General features: G+C 35.1%; 2 protein-coding genes and 1 pseudogene across 4 annotated transcripts; 1 reads left to right on the top strand and 2 right to left on the bottom strand.

The window, feature by feature from the left end:
* Window positions 1-493: 493 nt before the first annotated feature.
* LOC147534444 (fasciclin-like arabinogalactan protein 8 pseudogene) lies at window positions 494-2154 on the bottom strand (annotated as a pseudogene). The gene has a single exon (XR_015227840.1). The product of XR_015227840.1 is annotated as a fasciclin-like arabinogalactan protein 8 pseudogene (transcript).
* Window positions 2155-4394: 2240 nt separating this feature from the next.
* On the bottom strand, window positions 4395-7697 carry LOC147534445 (uncharacterized). Its single transcript, XM_086649527.1, has 4 exons — window positions 6990-7697; window positions 5899-6135; window positions 5581-5798; window positions 4395-4980 (listed from the first exon to the last, which is right to left on the bottom strand). The coding sequence occupies exons 1-4, from the start codon at window positions 7230-7232 to the stop codon at window positions 4800-4802; spliced, it is 879 nt and encodes a 292-aa protein (XP_086505653.1). The 5' UTR covers window positions 7233-7697; the 3' UTR covers window positions 4395-4799.
* A 3756-nt stretch (window positions 7698-11453) lies between these two features.
* LOC147534446 (SMAD/FHA domain-containing protein) lies at window positions 11454-19844 on the top strand. 2 transcript variants are annotated; one of them, XM_086646635.1, is made up of 13 exons: window positions 11454-12058; window positions 12472-12656; window positions 12764-12867; window positions 13368-13457; window positions 13860-13963; window positions 14096-14182; window positions 14688-14890; window positions 15199-15400; window positions 15486-15536; window positions 15630-15728; window positions 15831-15890; window positions 16286-16407; window positions 18297-19844. In XM_086646635.1, exons 1-13 carry the CDS (start codon window positions 11786-11788, stop codon window positions 19492-19494), a joined length of 2778 nt encoding a protein of 925 aa, XP_086502761.1. In that variant the 5' UTR covers window positions 11454-11785; the 3' UTR covers window positions 19495-19844. The 2 variants fall into 2 exon arrangements, with proteins under 2 accessions (XP_086502761.1, XP_086502759.1); XM_086646633.1 differs by having other exon boundaries at window positions 11493-12058; window positions 16283-16407.
* Window positions 19845-21093: the final 1249 nt, after the last annotated feature.

Raw genomic sequence — 21093 nt, forward strand, 5'->3', positions numbered from 1 at the left:
AGTTAAATTCTGAGTGGATTTTATTATAGCTCCAAATCAGTGGCTATTCTGGTTTCCAAGTTCTAAGAGTTGATTTGAGATGAAAAATATCAATAAGACAATAACAGGGTTATGGTGAGGGTTTAATCATCCCACTATCTTTCCAAACAATGGCATTTTTTTATCTCATAAAAAAGTTATTTTCTTTTCATGAAAAAGATTTACACGCCCGGTAATAAGTGAAAATTATGCCGAGGGTTGAACTATGTCGCCAATGATCGACTACTGTGGACGGTTTCTTGGAGATCCGTCGGCAGTAGAAGTGAAAATTATGCCGAGGGTTGAACTATGTCGCCAATGATCGACTACTGTGGACGGTTTCTTGGAGATCCGTCGGCAGTAGAACTATTTCCGATGGTTATTCACTATGTCGTTGGGAATGGGCGTAGGCATAACCCTTTCTTTCCTAGGAGATCAGTATATTGGTTAGCAATAGAAAAGTTGGCTAATGAAGTAAAAAACACTAAATTGGTCAACTATTATAAACTAAAAATGTCATTAATCAAAACAAACAAGTTTAAAATCTGAAGCTCAAAGAGAAAAAAAATCAGTGTTCCTCATGATCTCAGCACAAGCCCCAAACAAGGATAGCACCAGATACGGTAATTAGGGTTTTCAACAATGCCGGAGCTCTTACATCATCACTTCCGTGACCGGTGGTACCCGTCCCAGAACCCGAACCGGGTGAATTACTTGGAGCTCCTCCAGGTGCTAAATTGGATGGAAGCGCCGATTTAGAGGCCACACCGGGAGCTGGTCCACTAGCAATATCAAATGCCGGAGCAGGACCACTTCCAATATCAAATGCCGGTGCAGGACCACTTGCTATATCCGGTGCTGGTGACGGAGCACTAGCAATCTCCGGTGCTGGTGCCGGAGCACTATCAATCTCCGGTGCTGGAGAAGGTGAAGGAGATAGCGAAACTGGTGAAGGTGCTGGAGATGGAGATTGCCCAAACAACTCAATTGGAAGTAGAACATCATCAACAGTAAAAATACATAAAGGTGTACTATCAATTACTGTACCAGAAACCCTAGATTTATCAAAACCAGTGTCTAAAGTAACTGAATCTCCAGCAACTTTAACCTTTAATTCATAATCACCACCATTAGAAGCTAAAGTAGAAATCAAATCTTTACTAGTTTTCAATGTTCCAATTGGATTATACCCAGATAAAGCATGATACTTTAAAATCTTAATAACTTCATCATTTGTTAATTTACTCAGATCTGGTAAACCAGGAGCTTCAAAAGCTTCATCTTTGGGGGCAAACAAAGTTAACCCTTTATTAATGGCGGATTGGTAAATCTTCAAAACCCCAGAACCAATAATCAATGAAGAAAAAGTTTTACAACCAGATTTGTCAAGTAAATCAGTTATATTGAGAGTTGAAACAGAGGGTGCCGGAGCTGTTAAAATTCCGGGAGCCATAATCGGAGAAGTAATTTCTAAAACAGAGATAGTATAAGGGATTTGTTTAATACTTTTAGTAAATGAAGAATCAAGTTTAGATCCAGGAGAAGCTGAACCAAAACGAACTTTACCATCTTTGAAATTAGTAATATTGACAAACCCTAGATTACCTTGAGCATTACCAGTAGTTTGATAAAGGGTAGTAGCAAAAGTAGTACCTTTAGAGATATCATGAAGTTTAATTGAATCATAGTAATCAAGAAGAACAAGAATACTTAATGAGTTTTTAATAACTGAAAGTGGGTGATTCCCTACTAAACTAGACATGGCTGAATTTGTTAGAACTAAAACTGTGATTGTTTGACGACTATTGATTTCATCAGCAAGTTTTGTTTGAGAGAGAAAACTGTTGTATTGACTGTATTCAGGAAAAGCAGACAGAATTGTTGTGATGTTGTGAGAAGTGGAGAGAGAAAGTAGAGAGAGAAACAAGAACAAGAAGAAAGCTATGTGAGATGTAGTAGCCATTGTTACTCTCTCTGGTTTTTTGGGGGGTGATGGAGAGAATATTTAGAGAGAGAAAGTAGAGAGAGAGAGAGGGTGGAATAGGTTTGAGGGTTTTGGGAGTTATGAGAAGTTAACTAAAGGGCGGGAGTCAACGTTTGAAATCTATTATTTTATGATGGTTGCTGATATAAGGGAAAACTAGTTTCTTTCTTATTTTTTTTTAGTAACACTGAAAAATGTGTTAGGGTGAAAATTAGACAGATTATAAGCAGAAATCTCATGTGGATTGGTGTGATTCATGTTTAAGTATATAAAGGATCATCAGAAATTGTGAAGCAAGTGACTTAACTCAGTCAGGTTTATGTTCAAGTGAGTGAGATTCATGTCGTCAAATTTCTGTCTGGTTTTTTCTTATTCTCCGACATTTTTCTAAACCTTGAGGTGTTAGTCATAGGCTCTCGTGTGAGTGATATATGGTTATATTTACATTAGGGTCATGTTTGGCACGTGGAAATGAATGTGATTCTTATATAACATAATACATAATTATATTGTTCGTTTTGGTTAGGACTTAGGAATAGAATTAGTGGAGATTGATTGTGTTTCCACATTGTTTAATTGACGATTCCTTTTATACCCACCTACCCCAATGGGTTTGGCCCTCGACCGATCCTTAAAATGTGATTTCTAACGTATTCAAACTGCACCAGACACCATTTTAAAATGTCATTAATGTGATTAACCGCATTCCATTCCTGCGAGCAAGCATGGAGTAAAGATGGTTGGTTAAGATATCATTATTTTTGGATTATTTTGCACTTAATTACTTCCTTTTAGCCAACTTTTGTGGCTTTTTTTCATTTATAATTTACTAGCATTCCTTTTTTTCGAGCTTCTAGGAAATTTAGCTAATTTAACATAGGTTAGATATATATTTAACACTTTAAAACGTTGGACACTTGGACCATTGTAATTACGAACGTGACATTATTTTTCGACATCAATCTTACAACACATATTTATCTCTCCTAGAATATTCGCTAATGAGATTTTCTAATAACCATACATTTTATTTACCATTTTCTTATTGTAAGTGAGATTTCACATCATCTTTTTCTTGTGTGTGTGTGTGTAACAAATGTATATCCGTTTGCCGTAAAAACTATTCCATTTACATTTACATAGATCAGAAAAGATATGATATAAACCAAGGTAATGAATGCTATTCAAGATTGTTGTTTGAAATGCGAGCAAATTTCAGAAAATGAAATCTGTAACAAATAATAATAAAAAAAAAACTTGAGAGATAACTTTTTTTTTTTTTGATGAAGGACTTGAGAGATAACTTAGCCATGGTTGAAGGAGTTAGAGGCGGGCATGTGATGGTGCCTGCGCCGTGCAATTACTCCTACCTTGGGCAAAGCTCCCAATGAACAATGTCATGGCTTATTCTAACCTTTTCTTTCTCTAAAATGTCTATTGTATCCCTTAATTTCACATTTATCCCATTCATATAAGAATGGTGATAACCGTGATATTATGCCCCCCACCTTTAGGTTGCCAAATTCTTGACCTAAATCTTGATCTACTTGGACGGGTTTACCCGAAAGATGTATAAAGAAAGATAAATCTCACTTCTGTCTTTATATCTTGTCCATCCACCTAAGTCGTTTGAGATTCTACAAGCCTAAGAACAAATATTATATGCCCCAAAAAAAAGTACTAAAGGTTTTGAGATTCTGTTGGCCTAAGAACGAGTGGGCATAAAACTATAGTATAAGTTCTGTTGATTATTAGCAGTATTTACTCATTTTGTTAGTAAATGAGTAGTACTTGTTCATAAGTTTATATTAGAGGACGTGGCAAACAACCATTGGTTGGTTCTTTAGATTTAGGGCTTAAATGTCAATAAGTTACTTTCCCCAAGAATTAAATAATTATAGTCAAGAAATTTTCAACTCTATTGAATGCTAGTTGAGCGGCCAGTTTGGATCTGGTCCAATTCCTCAATTCAATGAAATATTAATTGAGGAGTTTAGAAGCTTGCTTTTGTACTAACAAATAGTAATTCTCTATTCACCCACCTTCCAGAGGTGATTATTTTATGAGTGCAAGTTGAACCCTAGACTTCGAGTGCAGAGGGGTATTAGCATTCGATCAAAGTGACTTCACATGAACTATGACACTTCCACACGAACCAGGTTACACTGAGGCATACATAGAAGGGAAGTTTTAAAGGCGCTTCTCTCGCATTCTTTCACAAACTTCCTCTCAAATTTGGAACTGTTAGCTCCTGTCATTTTAAACTTTTACTATCTTCTAAAACGAAGTCCCTAAGCACTTCAAGGACCGGCCTGTTAGTTTAGGGAGCCAAAATGTCTACCAATCATAATCTAGGGGGCAACTCAGAAATCTGCTCATTAATAAAAAAAAATGAAAATAACATATTCTTCTATTAAGTGATAACAAGGTCAAGGATATAATGTGTGTTTATTCTCATTTCAATATAAACTTGACTTTCACTTTCATGGATGTTCAGTGTTTCTCTCTCTCTAACACATTCACACTATATACCTTCAAGAGCCATCCTGTATAATACAAGCATATACACTTCTTCATATATCTCCCATCAAACTATAACGTGGGTCGTGTCACATACCGTTTGATCCGCCGATCAGATTTGCAGGTTGCAGATTCACGTTGCCACTAGGTCAATGAGTTGGGAGTCTTGGAAATTTATCACCCAAAGACGGACCCTATACGAAAGAAGTGGATCTAAAACTGAGCTTGTTGCCACAAAATGCAGTCTCGTGGTGAGTCAGGCAACTCGGACTAAGACCTATATCAGTAGCGGCTCTTCATCATGTTGTAGCTTCTTGAGTGTCCTCTTAGCATACATTGTGATGAAAACAGTAACAGCAACGGTTAAACAGATACCAATTGAATTGTAGACGATTTGTGGTGTTGTGAGAGAATGGTGACTTTGAGTTGCATCTGCTAAGTTTCGAATAAGTATTCCACTGCCAGATAACATCGAAATACATTATTAATATATGCATACCAACTAAGTTCGATTTGCAAGCAATAATTACCAAACAAATATCATTCGCCTACCCAAATAATCAAAACTCGAAAGTGAAATGAGAGAAAAAATGAAGTTTTAGATGTAACAACACGAAGCACCTATTAATCAAAAACTCCAAGTCGCTTTCTTAACTTTATCAACATGAACGAAAATAGTAATCAACTACTGATTTGACCATAGATAACCTAGAGTCTAGACAATCCATGACAACTTAACAATCAAACTGAAACAAGATTTTTCTATATCAGTAAAGACCAATTTTTTGACCTGATTAGATGAATTACTTAAATATAATTACATTTCGGATAAATAGGACACCTTATCCATACACTGTGAAGGGTACTAATATACATAATATCCAAAACGAAAGATGATTAGATGGTTAACTTAGAATAGTTGCTTATTAATATGTTAGCATTTTGACATAAAATAATGTTACCATCTGATACGTTTGAACATGCATTATACACAGTGTGATGTGCATATATGGTAAGCTCAAGGCAAAGTATACATGAAAAGAGAAGGGGAACTGAACCTGTAGATTGAGACAAAGATTTCAGGCACTATTCCGACCAGCGATCCGAGTATATATGGACAATACTTAACATTTGTTGCAACAGCAGCATAGTTGAATACAATAAATGGAAATGGTGAAATCCTAAGTAAAACAACAGCTCGGAATTGATGAAACCAATCCCCTTCACCGGCTAATCTTATGATAGCCGCTTTCTCTGGCCATTTCTCCATCCACACCTACATAAATTCAAAAACTTAGTCCGCAAATGATACAATCCACTTGCCTCGCCTTCTCTGTAATGAAAATTTTATGGTAAGACCAAACTAAATTACTCACATGGATCTTATGATGAAAAAGAGAGCCAATAAAATATGGCAATGACATGCCGATACTGAATCCTGCTAGAATTAATAAGAACCCAAAACCGTAACCGAAAGTTATCCCAGCTACCCACATAGAAGGTGAAGATGGAATTAATAGTGAAGGGAATATTGTCATAGAAGCAAACAGTAAGAATCCCAGCACCTGAGGGCTGAATGTTGACATTTCCCAGTCCAAGATAGGGACAACTTCCTGTCAAAGCAGAGCACAAATCAGTGCAACAATTCATACAGGAAGAAGAAAAAAGTACAACCCCAGAAAGAACCAACACTCCACAATGGAGTCCATTACCTAGAAGACTCAATAATACCAAGCCATGTTAGCCAAATTCAGAATTGGTGTAAACCAGACACTCTAATAATCAAGTATCTACTATACACTTCCACATTATACGCCATCATAAATTTCTACCAAGCCAATGATCTACTAAAATTCAGAAATTTTTCGACAGTTAGATTGAGATAAGTCGGTCAGTCCGTACTCTTCAGAACTTTTCCTACTAGATTTTTAACTCAACTTAAATATTTAGAAAACAGCAAATTAATTTGCAAGAACCAACTTAGACTACTAAGAAGAAGAAGAAACATACTCCGTAAATTCCCTCGCGAAAAACAAATTATATACATGCCCCTGAAGTTGTCAGTTTGTCACTAATAGTTGCAATATATGAATGTTATAATGCATTCGAAACAAATTAACCTTGCTAGATTTTATCCTCCTTAATGTCTTAATGCTTACAAAGGAAAGCCATAAAACCAGAAAGATACTTAAATTCTCACATTAATTTAGTGATGTCTATATAAATGCAACTATAGAATAATTAGAAACCCTAAGAAGATTATACATGCGAAAACTATAGAAACCCCCTACAAGATTAGATACACCTGCTATCATTGATATAAATTCAACTAACTCAGTGTTGAACAGAATAATTCGTGAATTACAAACCCTAGAAAAGCAAATTGATAAAGACCAAAGTGAGAGTGAATTCAACAACCCAAAAACTCAATTCAAAATTAAAATTGAGGTAAATGAGATATAACAACCTTAACCAAGAGGAAAGGTCCAATCCAGATGAGGAAAACCACAGCAACTGCAATTAGAAGAAGACATAAGATAACTATCTTTAACCACCACCACCAAGCTCTTCCCTTTCTGGGAGATTGGGGCAGCTCAAATCTTCCATGCTCTTCAATTTCAATCGTATCCCTCAACCTCGCATAATCTCCACCTCCATCCACCATTTTCAATTTCAATACTGGAACTACCTCACTGTCATCAAATGTCATCTCTTCGTCTTCCCCAAATCAATTAACCAATATAAATTCGTATAAATTGAAATTTATAAATAACATTTATACGAAACAATAAAGATAAGCGAATAAAGATAATCTATCTGTATATCTTAAAGCTAAAGAAACCCTAAAAACCAAAAGTGCAAACAACAACCACCTTTATTCCGTAATTATAAAGCTTAATAGCTGAAATAAATAAAAAAACCCTAATTTCTCTTACTATGATCGAAAGGTCTTTCTGAATCTGGTAATATCAGAAATGGGAAAGAAATCAACTCAGAAACCCTAGATAATCGAACTTCAATGAGGTACAGAACCAGTTAGGTTTTTGAAGGTATCCTCCAAATTTGAGATTTGATTATCAGAGTAATAAAGTAAGAGTTTCTGTTTTCTTTTAAATCTGCGTGTTTTAAGAGTGAGATGCCACGTGGGATATAATTTAACGGCAATTGACACGTCGGTTAACGGCTATAATTCTTTTCTGTTAAATAGTAATTGAATTTGGAGCATAAAATGCGTGACTGAACCGTCAACTGACTTTTCACTTACCCCCTATTGCGGGACAGCTACTCTAATTTCACCGTTAAGTGCTGACGTGGTATTTATTTCCGTTGGTGGTTTTCTGCCTAGTAGCCCTTATATTTCACCGAATGTTCAAATGGCCCCTCTCCAGTCTCCATTCTCCATTTCTCTGTTTAAACTTTTTTGTTAGGGTTGGTTTTTGTCTTTCACTTTTACCCTTATAATTAATCGTATTTCTTATAGAAATATTTGGTCAAAGTTCTCTATTTTGTTTTCGTGAAAAAAAAGTCGCAAAAACTGTAAAAAAATATTTTGCAAAAGTATAGAGTTTTTTTACCGAACAAAATACAAAAATTTAGTTTTTTAATCTAACAAAATACAAGTGCTGGATTTTTAACCGAACAAAATTAAATTTGTCTTTTTAACTGGGTAAACTTAAAATTAGATTTTCGACCCAATTTCCTGGTTCTTATATTGTTTTCTTTCTTTTCATAAACTTTAACATCTTTAATTTATTTTTTTGAAATATTTTCGTTACATTTTCTTATTACTCTGGAATATGAGACATAACATAGACATTAGAGAGAGTGAGAAAGTATCAATGAGATAAAAAAGACAGACAAAAATAAAGAAACGCTCAAAAATTTGTTAACCAAGATTATAACTAAGATAAAAAAAAAAAAAAATAATAAATAAATAAATAAGATAAGCTATTGTGAGATGATAAAGGTAAAACCAGAAAAACAACCAACAAATTCTAACAAATTTGTATTGAAAAGACAAAAAGGGGACTAAGCAAGAGATTGGTTATAAATTAGGCGGGTAACCAGAAATAACTCTTTCCTTCTTTGAGTGGATTAAAGTTTTCTTTGTTGAAAAAAAAAAACAAATTTAGGTTAGATATTTTAAATCTTCCATCTCAATAATTCCAATTGAGGTAGGTGGGCTCCTCAAAAATTTTATTATGAACAATGATTGGACGGCATATTTCTTTTCAAGTCTATTGTATTTTTGTGTTCTGTCTTTAAAGGAACCACTCAATAATATTTTCTTTTTTCTTTTTTCTTTTTTGTTGAAACAACTCACTATATTTTTATCAACAAAAAAAATAAAATAATATACTTTCTTGTTACAATGTTTTTCTTTTGAGAAATATTTCCAATGAGATGCTATCATTTTCTTTGAAACAACAAAATTACATGACCTTTTAACAAAAAAAAGAACAAAAAAAAAAATTTACATGACCATAATAAACAATTGTACATCATACATCTACACATCATTTAATTTTGATACTACTCATCATACACATGAAATATGTTCATAATTATCCTAAAGACATACATACATTTTAAGGCAAAACGTATATCTTACATTCTAACTGGACATTATTTATACCCTTAATGAGAGTTTCTATTGTCGCGGTGTACCAATTCTATGCATAATATTTTTTTTTCAATGTGGAATTACATATTATTTAGAAGACGTGAGCCCATTGTGTGTGGTATGAAGGGAAATAGATACACTTTCTACTGTAAATTATTATTGATATTATATTTGCAAAAGTAATCAGAATGGTGAAAACCTTAATGAAGTGAGAAATCATAAAAATATCATTATATTTAGCAAAACAGTACGTCGTTGAAATATAGAACAATGAAGTCCTTTCTCACATTTCTATAGTTGTTGCAAAATATACCACAAATAAATTAGGTCTACCTGGTAAAATGTTAAAGTACAATTTCAATGGGTACTTAAGATGATCGAAGCTAATGATGGGGCAATCTGTTGACAGAAACCTATGATCATATAAACTAAATTATTTCTCTAAGTTCAATATATATAATAGATCACATGATTGTATAGTTATAGTCTTATAGATCACATCCCAATAATTTTTCAATTATTAAGAGATTTAAAACTAATGTCATAGAATTATGGAGATTCCTGAGAGTAAGGTTAACAAATCATAGATTAACAGGTGGTTTGTCAAACAACTAATTGTTGTAAAATTTGGTGTGAATGGTGTAACTATGGTGTAATCCTTATCGAGTTAGGGCACTCATTGTTTGCATAAGGATATATTCCTGTGATTAAAATACCAAGTACAGAGAATCATGGTTGGTAGCCGACCGAGTAGCTGTAGCTTATGGTGCAGTCTTAAAATAGATAGCTCTTATTGTACTCTTCAATCTTTAAGAAAGTAAAAGGCCCAAGATTATTTTTTAGTTAGACAAATATTGTGGGCTTCGTATCAACAACAAAAAATATTGTGGGTTTCGGTTTCTAAGGAATCATATTATAATGCACAAACAAACCAACGAAGTAATAAGATTAAATTCTTCAATCTTTAAGAAAGCAAAATGCCCAAGATCTTTTTTTCGTTAGACAAATGTTGTGGGTTTTGGTATTTAGGAAATCATGTCGTTATGTGCAAACAAAACACCAAGTAATAAGATAGAAATATTTGTTGGATTGACGATGGAATTCTTGATATCGCGATCAACCAGAAATGTTAAAGAGACTGAGTTGAGTTTTGGATGCTCTCTCTTTAAGATGTAATTCATCCCGCATTAGTGCTAAACGGTTTTCATTGATGAATTGTTTCCCGAGATACAACTATCTTTCTTCTTGGGCTGATACCACTTCACCTCTACAAAAACTTGAAAACCAATTATGTAGAGAACTCTCCAAATTATGTAAACTTTTAATGCAATTCTAAAACTAGACAAAAGATATATTTCAAATGACAAAGAAGATTGGTATTTATATAACTTTAGGCGACTATTAAATGAGATACAATGCAAAGACTACAAACTTTTTTTTTTGTTGAAAAAAAAACACAAACTCAAGATTTACATTTTTTTAGTTTTGACCTCCATTAGATGAACCTGTTAAGAATTTGTTGTAGTCATAAGTGCAGAAAATCTTCAACTTTTGGTTTTTTCTATTAGAAACAAAATAAATTTGTATGTCCAAGAATCATTGCAATCCAAAGATGGACGTGGGAAGAGTCCGGAAAAAGCTTACCAGACTTAACACTAAGATAGATAGAGTAGAATGTGAGGGGTGTTCTCGAGTCGAGCCGATCAGTAAGGTGTTTAAGCTCGGTTGGTGTATTTGACTGTTTGCTCGAACTCGTATATGTTTGAAAGAGCTCGAACTCGCATTGTTTTAAACTCGTTTATTAAAATACTTCAAATTAAAGAACTTCTTAAATTATCAAATACTTCTATGATCATTTATCACATACAATAATAATTCTTCACCAAAAAAACATACAATAATAGTGCTTAATGATTCATATTCCAATAATCTTTTAATCGTTGATATTCCATGTACATGTTTCAAAACTAACACGTAATTATGTATTACACTATTATAATAGTATGTTAAACGAGCTGTTCACGAGTAGCTCGAGATAAACTAAAGAGTGATCAAACTCGGTTCGTTTACATAAAAGAACATAATTTTGGGCTTGTGTTAAGCTTGTACTCGTTAGTTTTCGAGTCGAACACGAACAATAGTCGAGCCAAACTCGAACAACTCGTTAAAACCTCGACTTGAGTACACCCCTAAAATGTACATATCCTTACTATAACGGCCCAACTTACTTGTCGAACCACCCATACCAAATCAAGTACTAAAGTATGTATCGACTCGCTCGGATCGAACACCCAAGCCAGACGATCCAAGCCAGATTAAGTACCCATTGCCTTGCTCGCCCCAGGCAGTTAGGGTCAGGTCAGGTAACGAGCTCTCGGACTGTTTTCCCGAATAAGAAACGGGTACAATTACCGTTTTATTGTTATTCGTGACATTTTTTTGATCAAGCATCCGCATTATGCTGTAACATAGGTACTATAGGTCGCGAAATAGGGAAGTACAACTAAACTATCTTCTCCCATACTCTTCTCCCTCTCCCTCTCACTGAAAAGAACTCCCATAAATTTCTAGGGTTTGAAATCCCCGCCAAATTCTTCTGTTAATCTCAATCACCGGTTATTTCTAGGGTTTCCTCTGCGATGGCATTGGTGGATGATCAGGCAGATACTCCATCAAAAACGAACCCTAAACCAACCGCAAGCCCTAAAGAAGATGGTAATATGGTATCTCAAACAAGTTCTTGTCAACCAGCTCAACTCAATAACATTTCTCCACCCAAAAAGAATCCAACTCCTAAAGATTTCATTCTTTCAGTTGCTCGTAAATTCTCTCTTCAACCTCTTCAGAATGCTGATCCTGGTGTTTGGGGTGTTCTTACTGCCATTTCTTCTAATGCTCGTAAACGTTCTCAGGTTTGAAATTTATCTAATTAATCCTGATTCTAGATGTTGAGTATACTTTTCAATTGGGTGAAATAAACAATTAAAATTCAGTTTATAATTGAAATATTCGTCCTTGATAAGAAATCACTTGTTCTTCAATTGAGTATCTTACTGAAAAAAGTTCAGATGATTTGTTCACAGGTCTTAGAATCTGAGAAAAGTTGGAAAGGAGTTATCTTTACATATCTGTAGCATTGATTTTGTGGTTTTGTTTCTTGGGTCTGCTTTCATCGGTGTTTTTCGAGTTCTTCAATTATATCTGATTGCTTGGTTTTGTTTATTATACTATTGATTCATGCAAATTCTTAGAAAATTTATGAATATCTTGGCAATAGTATTTTTTTCTTTAATGAACTTAAGTTGATGAGGTTATTGTGAAGCAGGGAATAAATATTCTTTTGTCAGAGGATGAGAATTGCATTGGTCGGCTAGTAGAGGATACACGTTTCCGAATTGATTCGAATGCTGTCAGTGGTAAACATTGCAAAATTTATCGCAAGAAGATCGCTACTGAAGATGCGGAGCATCCTTCAAGCTTTTTCTCTTCTGTGTTTTTGAAAGACACCAGGTTGCATATTATTGACATAACTATTATAATAATAATAATGATGATGATGATGATGATGATGATTTTATTATATATATTTTCCAATTTGCTTTGGAATTTTTGGGCAGCACCAATGGTACATATCTTAACTGGGAAAAGCTGAATAAACATAGTGCCGAAGCGCAACTTCAAAATGGAGATATTATATCAATTGCGGCTGCTCCTCAACATGGTAACGGGAATGCTTGGTATTCCGTAACGTTTGAGATTTGTTGATATTTTTTGACAAGTCGATTGCTTGTCACTTTATTGTTTCTTTTGGGGTACACATGTGCGAGTACTGGTTTCACCCCGGTATCTGGCACCATAGGAGGGATCATATTTGATAACCTCAAAATCTCAAAATGGGTTCCGCTGTGCACACTAGACATGTATTTTCTTGTTTTAATCTACTTCAGTATCAACCATTTATGCACAAATGACATTAACCAAGAGTTATGTTTTATGGTTCTCAATTACGTTCAATATGTACATTCCGACACCCCAAGTATCTTATCCAAAATGTTAGGAAAAAAACTAAAGAGTATCCTGTTGCATAGTTATCTGAATGTGTTCTTGAAATTTGTGTCAATTTCTCATGTAATTAAATAATTTACGGTCCAATTTTGTGTTTAAATGGTTTCTTTCAGACCACTTACTATCTTCCTTATTTCTTTGTGCATTGGTCTACAGAACTTGCTTTTGCATTTGTATATCGAGAAGTTGTTAACTCCACGTCATTGGTGGATGGTAGTCCTAGTAACATCCTGAAAAGGAAATCAGGTATGTAAAATGAAGTACTTGATCTAATTTACAAAAATCCTGTGATTCCATTAATATCTTATTTCCTCTTAGACTTTTAGATTATCAAACGCGTCGACAAGTATTGCTTCTTTCTCTCAATATTGAACTTGATAGCAGGATGCAGGTTTAACTATCCCTTGTAGCACATGCCTAATGTTTTTTTAATCAAAGTCATGTTTTGACCCTTCCGGAATTTGGGACTTTTGTCAGGCAACTAAAGAAGGAAAAAGCTCAGAGTCCTCAGATCATATATCTTATTTTTCACTTCAATCTATTGTTTTGAACTTGTCTAATTCTTCTTAGCAGTTTTAGCTTTTTGAGATATGAGGGTTTCCTTGTTCTGTACGAGTAGACTGATCTATTTTTTTTTTCTCTTTGAAGAGGATTTTGCTTCCAAAAACAAGAGGCTAAAAGGTATTGGAATTGGGGCATCTGAAGGCCCCATTTCTCTTGATGATGTTAGAAGCCTGCAGAGATCAAATACGGTATACTCCTAAGTTTGATTTGGACTCTTTTGTGGTTCAAAGACATACATCTTTAGTTTGAAGATGCCTTGATTAGCACACAATTTGTTTTTCTTATCTGATGTAATACCTTAAATTTGGTGTTATATCTAGGAACTGAGGAAGCAGTTGGAATCTCATGCCGTCACCATTGAAGAACTGAGAAATGCAAATCGAACATCTGTTTCACATCATGAAAAGGTATAACTATTCTTGTTGTTACCATGTTCTTGACTGTAACTTTTTTCCATTTCTGAATTCCTTATATTTTATAACCAGAAATGGGTTGCCTGACTGTGAGTATGTTATGACCCCATGATTGTTATCATAATTGTATATTTAGTCTAATAAATCACCTATTCTAAAGAAACAAACTTCTAGTCTACTTTGCAAAGATGAGGCGTTGTATCGCTCAATGAAGACGTCACAGTAATTATCATATAAAGTAGTTGTTAGCCTGTTAGTTACAGATTTATATGCCGTTCCACGAATAGGCCCCTTTCTTCAAATCAGCCAATTAATATTAGTTGGTTCTTTTGTTCAGCCAATAGTGACCTGTTGGTTAACCTTTTAGTGTTCCTCTACGGACTTTTGGTTGACCTTTTAGAGTCAGCGCAAAACCAGCTTTTAAATAATTTGTTGTCAAAATGTCCTGCGTTTGGTGTAAGCTTGTCTTGTTGATAAAGGGTTTGATTTGATGTTGCAGGAGATGAAAGACCTGAAAGAATCAATATCACAATCTTATGTTAATGACCTAAAAGATTTGCGGCATAGTGTGGAGGCTAAACAGAAAGAACTAGAAAAGGCCAGCATAGTTTCAGCTGAACTACAGCAAGCTATTGAGGAGCTCAATGAACGACTTAATGCTTCTATGCAGTCACGTACTGAGGCTGGTGAAATAATCAATAGGTAAGTTTCGAACTTCTGATGTACGTACAGTTTCTGTCAGATTTCTTGAGATCTCCAATTTTATAGCATCACCCTACACTGCACCCAAGTTCCTGGTCTGGAAGATTGATTCTGCTCAATGGTAGATTATTTTTGAAGTACTTCGATTGATGTTTCTCTTTTTTTCTGTCGGTTGTGGGAGTTACTTAGCCACATTTAATTTGTCCTTATGATTATGAACTATTGATTGCTTTATTGTTATTGATTCTTCGAAATGAAGTCTGTTTTCTTGTAAGATGCAAGAAACAATTAACTGCTTTGTTTTGTAGTCAAAAGGCAACTATATCTGAATTTGAGAAACGATTGGATGAAGAACGGAAACAGAGAATGGAAGAACGAGAAAAGGCTGTATCAGATCTAAAATCTGCATTACAGAAAGCTCAGACAGAAGCTCAAGAGGAATTAAAGCGACAGTCTGACACTGCCTACAAGCAGGAAAGGGAGCTCAAAGAAGTTATTAATAAACTTCAGGTCTCGAGAAAAATCTGTTTTTTTTAATGCTTATTGTTGTGTAGGCCGACTTTGTTAAAAACCAACTTATTCTGCCCGTTTTCAGGAGTCAGATAAAGAGAGTCGTTTACTTGTGGATTCGCTGAGGACAAAGCTGGTATATTGTCTTTTCTCAATCAATGAATGTATTTTGATGGTTGCACTTGAGCTGCTTCTTTAGAGCTCATGCTTAAATGCTTTCATGGAACAGGAAGACACAAGGGAGAACTTGGTAATGTCTGAGAAGAAAGTTCGCCAACTAGAAGCCCAAGTTCAAGAAGAGCAGCAGACCTCTCTGAACTGTAGAAAAGTAATCTCTCTCCTCTAACATTCTTATTTCGCATCTGATAGCATGTGGCGATTAATTACATCATAACAATTGTTTGTTCTGCAATTTCGTGTGGTGGAGCAGAAGATGGAAGCCCTGGAGTGCGAAATGAAAAGATTGAGGAAGGAACTTGAGAATGAAAAGGTAGTTATGCAAAAATCACTTATCGTAATGGCATGAATGTACGATGCCACCAGTTGGTTAGTCTTCAATTATATTCTTTTTTCATAAACTTCATTCTTCTTAAGAGCCACAACCAATTTGCTGCTTCGAGATTTTAGTTAGCAAGAGATTTGTCGTTGTTCATATGTATTATGTGCCTTAATGGTAACATATCTCGTCACTTCAAATCATTATGACCTGGATAGTGATATTGCATGATAGATATTCAACACAACTTATGCAACATATATCTGCTACTCGATATATTCTTCCATTTTTTCTCATTTAGTATTGTTCAAATTTCAAATTGGACCTTTGGGGCACATCACAATTCACCCTGTATCTTTCAAGCTGAGATCCTTTTATGATGTTAGCAGGTCGCTCGAGAAGAAGCATGGGCTAAGGTTTCTGCTCTTGAGCTTGAAATGGCTGCCGCAATTCGGGACCTTGCCACAGCACAACAGAGGTTTCAAGGTGCTAGGGAAAGAATCATTCTCCGGTAAGAATTTATAGGGTTTCGTCATTTTCGATACACTAGTACGTGAGAGCGGTAGTGAAGGGCTAACTTGTCAAGTTATTAAAGTAAAAGGTATTTCATGAGGAACTAAAATAATTACTTTTTGGTGCAACAAATCACTTTAGGCTTTGGTATAGGGTAAACAATTTTTAGTGTAGAGTACGTTGGTATAGGGAGAGTCAAGAGTGGTATGGGTTATTTTGCGAAAGGGTCATACATAAGTACCGGGTTTTGCGAAAGGGGCATGACCTTTTATTTTTTTGCAAAAGGGTCGTGGACTAGTGTTGACCAGTTAAGTTCTAACACCGTTAATCTAATTCCATTACTTAAAAAATATATTGATACATTTAAGAAATTTATGCGATTTTGACACTAAATTCGCAAAGGTGAAAAATAAGACATCCACCTTGAAAAACATTATTTTTCTAGATTTTCTAGCATTACACATTTAAATAATGAATTTCATAATCTAATACATGATGAATAAATGATATAATCAAAATATATTTATGTGAAATATAAAAAAGAAGCAAAATTTTAACTCCGGCATAAACGGAGAGAGAAAAAAAAATCTAAAAGCACATGAATATAAATCTAAACTTTATTCTGTCTACTCAATTTAAAGAGTTAGAAAGTAAAAGGAATTTAAGAAGTGTGATGAGGATTCGTAAAAAAAAAAAAAGAATTTAAAAAAATGGATAAAAAACTGACAAAAAAAACCCTAAGCTCTTCTCTTGTCGGCACAATCTCTTTGTAAAACTCAAGCGACAACACCTCTTTCAATTTCCCATGAGAATCGAAGGTGGAAGAAAGAAAAAAAAAGATGAATAATGTTAACTATTCATGTAATGTGATGTTAAATTTAACATTTATTTAACGGTCAATGTTAGTCCACGACCCTTTCGCAAAATAACAAATAGTTACGCCCCTTTCGCAAAACCCGGTACTTATCTACGCCCCTTTCGCAAAATAACCCTTTTTTTTATGAGGAGAGTTATATATAGCTGTTTCTTCTTTCTTCCCAAACTAACCAAAACATTTTCACAAAGATTAGAAAGGAACCCATCCATCTTCCTCTCCGCAACAACTCAAGTAATTTCTTTCTCAGAATAGAAAATTAGCTTCGTTATATTGCAAAAACGAGACGAAACTGTATAGATACCCCACATCTTATGTGATAGACCTGAAAGGAAAAAACACATCTTTGACTCAACCAAGTAAAGTAGACTAAAACTCAGTTTTGATGATTTGTACAAGTACTGAAGTTGTGCCTGTAAAGATATACATAAAGTATTTTAGTGTTCTAATAGACACTGAAGAGATAAAAGAAAAAAAGAGAGAGATGATGAGGTTCTCTCCATAAGATTCTCTCTCTGCAAAGATAATATATCTTTTAAGTTTCGCTCGAAAATCTTTATATTTTTGAACTATTTTTCTAATAATTTTTATATTTGCTCTCCTTGTACCAATTTGGTATAGGAAGAGCAAGTACAAAAATTGATCACTATACTTTCTTTCGTAATACCAGCTAATGCTCTCCTAATGCTAGAGGCCATCATTTTTTGATCTACTTTCTCTCTTCTGTTGTCTCCAACTCAATTTCTTGCTTTGTTTTCTAAGCAGAATTTTACACTATATTTCTTGCTTTTTACTCCGAAAATTAAATCTAAGTTGGTTAGGTCTTCTGAAACTAAAGTTATTTCATCATTCCATTAAGTACCTTGGTCTTTCTTTTGATCAAAAATTGAAATGCTTAAACATGCACATTGATATACATTTCTATCCTCTTATTAAAGTAGTTAACTTGAATAGCGTCATCAAATTCCTGTTAACGTACAAAGTTCACACTTGAAGTTCAAATTTCCTTGTAGGGAATCACAATTACGGGCATTTTATTCAACGACTGAGGAGATCTCATCTCTTTTTGCTAAGCAGCAAGAGCAGCTGAAATCAATGCAAAGAACTCTTGAAGACGAGGACAATTATGATAACACGTTGATTGATATTGATCTCATTGCGACAGAGGGAATCAGAAACAGAGCTGTAGGCAGAGAAAACCTTACAACTCATATACGGGACAACAATGTAAAGGAAAATGCTACTTCTGCTTCAACTGCAAGAGTTGACCGTGTACTAGTGGACAGCACGAGCGATGAAGAAAGTGTTACTGAGAAACATGAATGTGATACCAAGGATCAAGAAGAATGCCAAGATACCCAGGACATGGAATGTAATAGTGCCGATGTTTCTGTCAAGGGCGGGTTTGGTTCTGACATTAATGGGGGAACATCACCAGTACCAGAAGGAGATCAAACTGATACTCAACAAGTTCTCGGAACTGAAAGTCCGGTCGTTAATAATAACTTTTCAGAGCAAAATTTTGATTTGAACAAACAAACCACTTTACTTGGTGATACTATGCAGATCGACGATGATACTCAGATACAAGAAAATGGAGAAGAGACTCGAAAGGCTCATAATGAAAATAGATCACAGTCAAATAACCAACCTGGAGATCTAAATGCCACTGTGCAAGAAGACACTGAAGCTGTTGGCACAATTGGAACAGCAGATCTTTTGACTTCAGAAGTCGTTGGCAGCTGGGCAGTTAGCACCGCCCCTTCTGTGCAGGGAGATAACGAATCCCAAAAAAGCAGAGTTAGGGATAGTGTGGGAAATGATAATGAAGCTGAGGAAGATGACCAGGCTGCAGCGAGTCAGGTCGGCTCTACGGTTGTTGCTGCTGTCGCTGAAACCAAATTGAATCAGGAGCGTCAGGCCCTTAATGAGATGATTCAAATTGTGGCTCCTGACTTCTCAAAACTATTTGGTGATGATGAAACTTCAGGTAAAGAAAGAGACAAGAATGAGGAGGCATCTACCTCAGATTCAGATACTGAAGATGGTACTAATCATGATAATGATGCTAATGGAGCTGATGAAGAAGTTGGTCAATCCATATCTGATGAAGATACCCAAGCGGCAAGCGATCATGGTGACGACAATCTTGTTGATGATGTGATGAATGAGGTCGATGATGATGACAGTGAAGAAGACTCCGTTGGTTAAATTTACAAAAACAACCTACGGAAATGTCGTTGTTGATATTTGAAGCCCTCCTTTTCTCCTTTTTATGTATCATATGTACATAGTTGTGTGGTATGGGTTTTTCTTATGTTGACGAAGATTGGGATTGCAAGAACAGGGTATCACATCACTTGAGGACAGGCTTGCTTTGATGCATCTTCTTAACAACGTCAAAACACTTGGCACGCCAGGCCTGTGAAGATGATCTACAGAATGAGAACGTTCTTATACTTGCGGCAAACTTGAGTGAGTTAATTTACTTTCATGAGTTGTTCATCTAGGTTTTACTACATTTTGATAAATTAAAGGCTGACTTTTTGGTTTCTTTTCAACTCTTCCATTATTTGATTATTTACTGTGTTTGAAGCTGCAAAATTACTTGATGTTCCCATGTAAGCACAAGACCAACATATAAAAGAACTATTTGAAGCTTGGAATACCAGTACCAATAACCCCCTGTTTCAGGCCCAAATTTGTGACAAACTCTGGTTTAGCCCGAAGTTTGTTTTGGACACTATTTTTTGTTTTTTTCAATCTCTTCCTGTTGTTGTTCGACTTAAGTTTTTTTTTACTTGAATCTGTTATCCATCTCATTTCTTTCTAGTTCCACTCGGACTTCCATTAAAATGAAAAAACAAAATCTTCTATTGTTGTCAACTCTTCTTCCATCATTACTACCACAACGATCAATGTATTCTTCGTCTAGATACATAATAAAGAGGGAGGGAGAGAGAGGGGGGGGGGACATGGTGGTGGAAGCAAAGTAGAGAAGGGTTCTTTAGTTAGAAAGAGGGAAAGAGAGAGAGAGAGAGAGATGGTTTGTTTTTTTACTACACATAATATGAGTAGGCTAAAAAATTCCACTGAAGTGAAACCAACAAAATATGCACAGGAGGCTATGCAAACTCCACTCGGGAGATAATTAGGATTAGGAGATAATTAGGGTTAACCCGAGGTTGGACTCTTAGAGCATCTCCGACGCAAGAGCATCTCCAACGTGGTGAAACTGACCCGTCGACATTGGTTTTATATTGTTCCGCCTCGGGGGAATCCATTCATGATGTATTAGCCGGTTGTTTGATGGTGAGGATGTGGGAGTTGCAGATGGTAGGAAGAAAAAATCCGAGAAGTAATGACTGATAATTGTATTTGTGTTGAAAGTAGTCAGAGTTAAAAATCACATTGTTTCTCTCTTTCCATATACTCCACATAAAGCTTTATTGAACATTAAGTAGGAATCGAGTTTTGCGATCCATGTGGACAGGTATAAGTGTTGTACCTGGTTGCAATGGAGTAAAAGATGGGATGCCGATTCTTCAAATGTGTTACTAAACAGACAAAAGAAGATGAATATTTTGTACAAATCAACCTATATTATTTTTTACTGCCAAACCACCGTGAATAATCTTCCATATAAAATTTCTCACCTTAGGATATAATGTATTGTTCGCCCAAGATTATTCCCAATCGAAATTTGGTTCTTGGTATGAAGGTTGATGCAGGGTCAACAAGCTTTTATAAGAAGACTTGGTACTGAATGTGCATTCTTTGCTGGTGTTCAAATTAGACAATTTTCCATAT

Source organism: Eschscholzia californica, unplaced genomic scaffold, assembly GCF_041429995.1.
Source record: "Eschscholzia californica isolate CP2 unplaced genomic scaffold, dmEscCali1.0.p SCAF_6, whole genome shotgun sequence".
In the NCBI taxonomy this organism is placed as follows: Eukaryota; Viridiplantae; Streptophyta; class Magnoliopsida; order Ranunculales; family Papaveraceae; genus Eschscholzia; species Eschscholzia californica.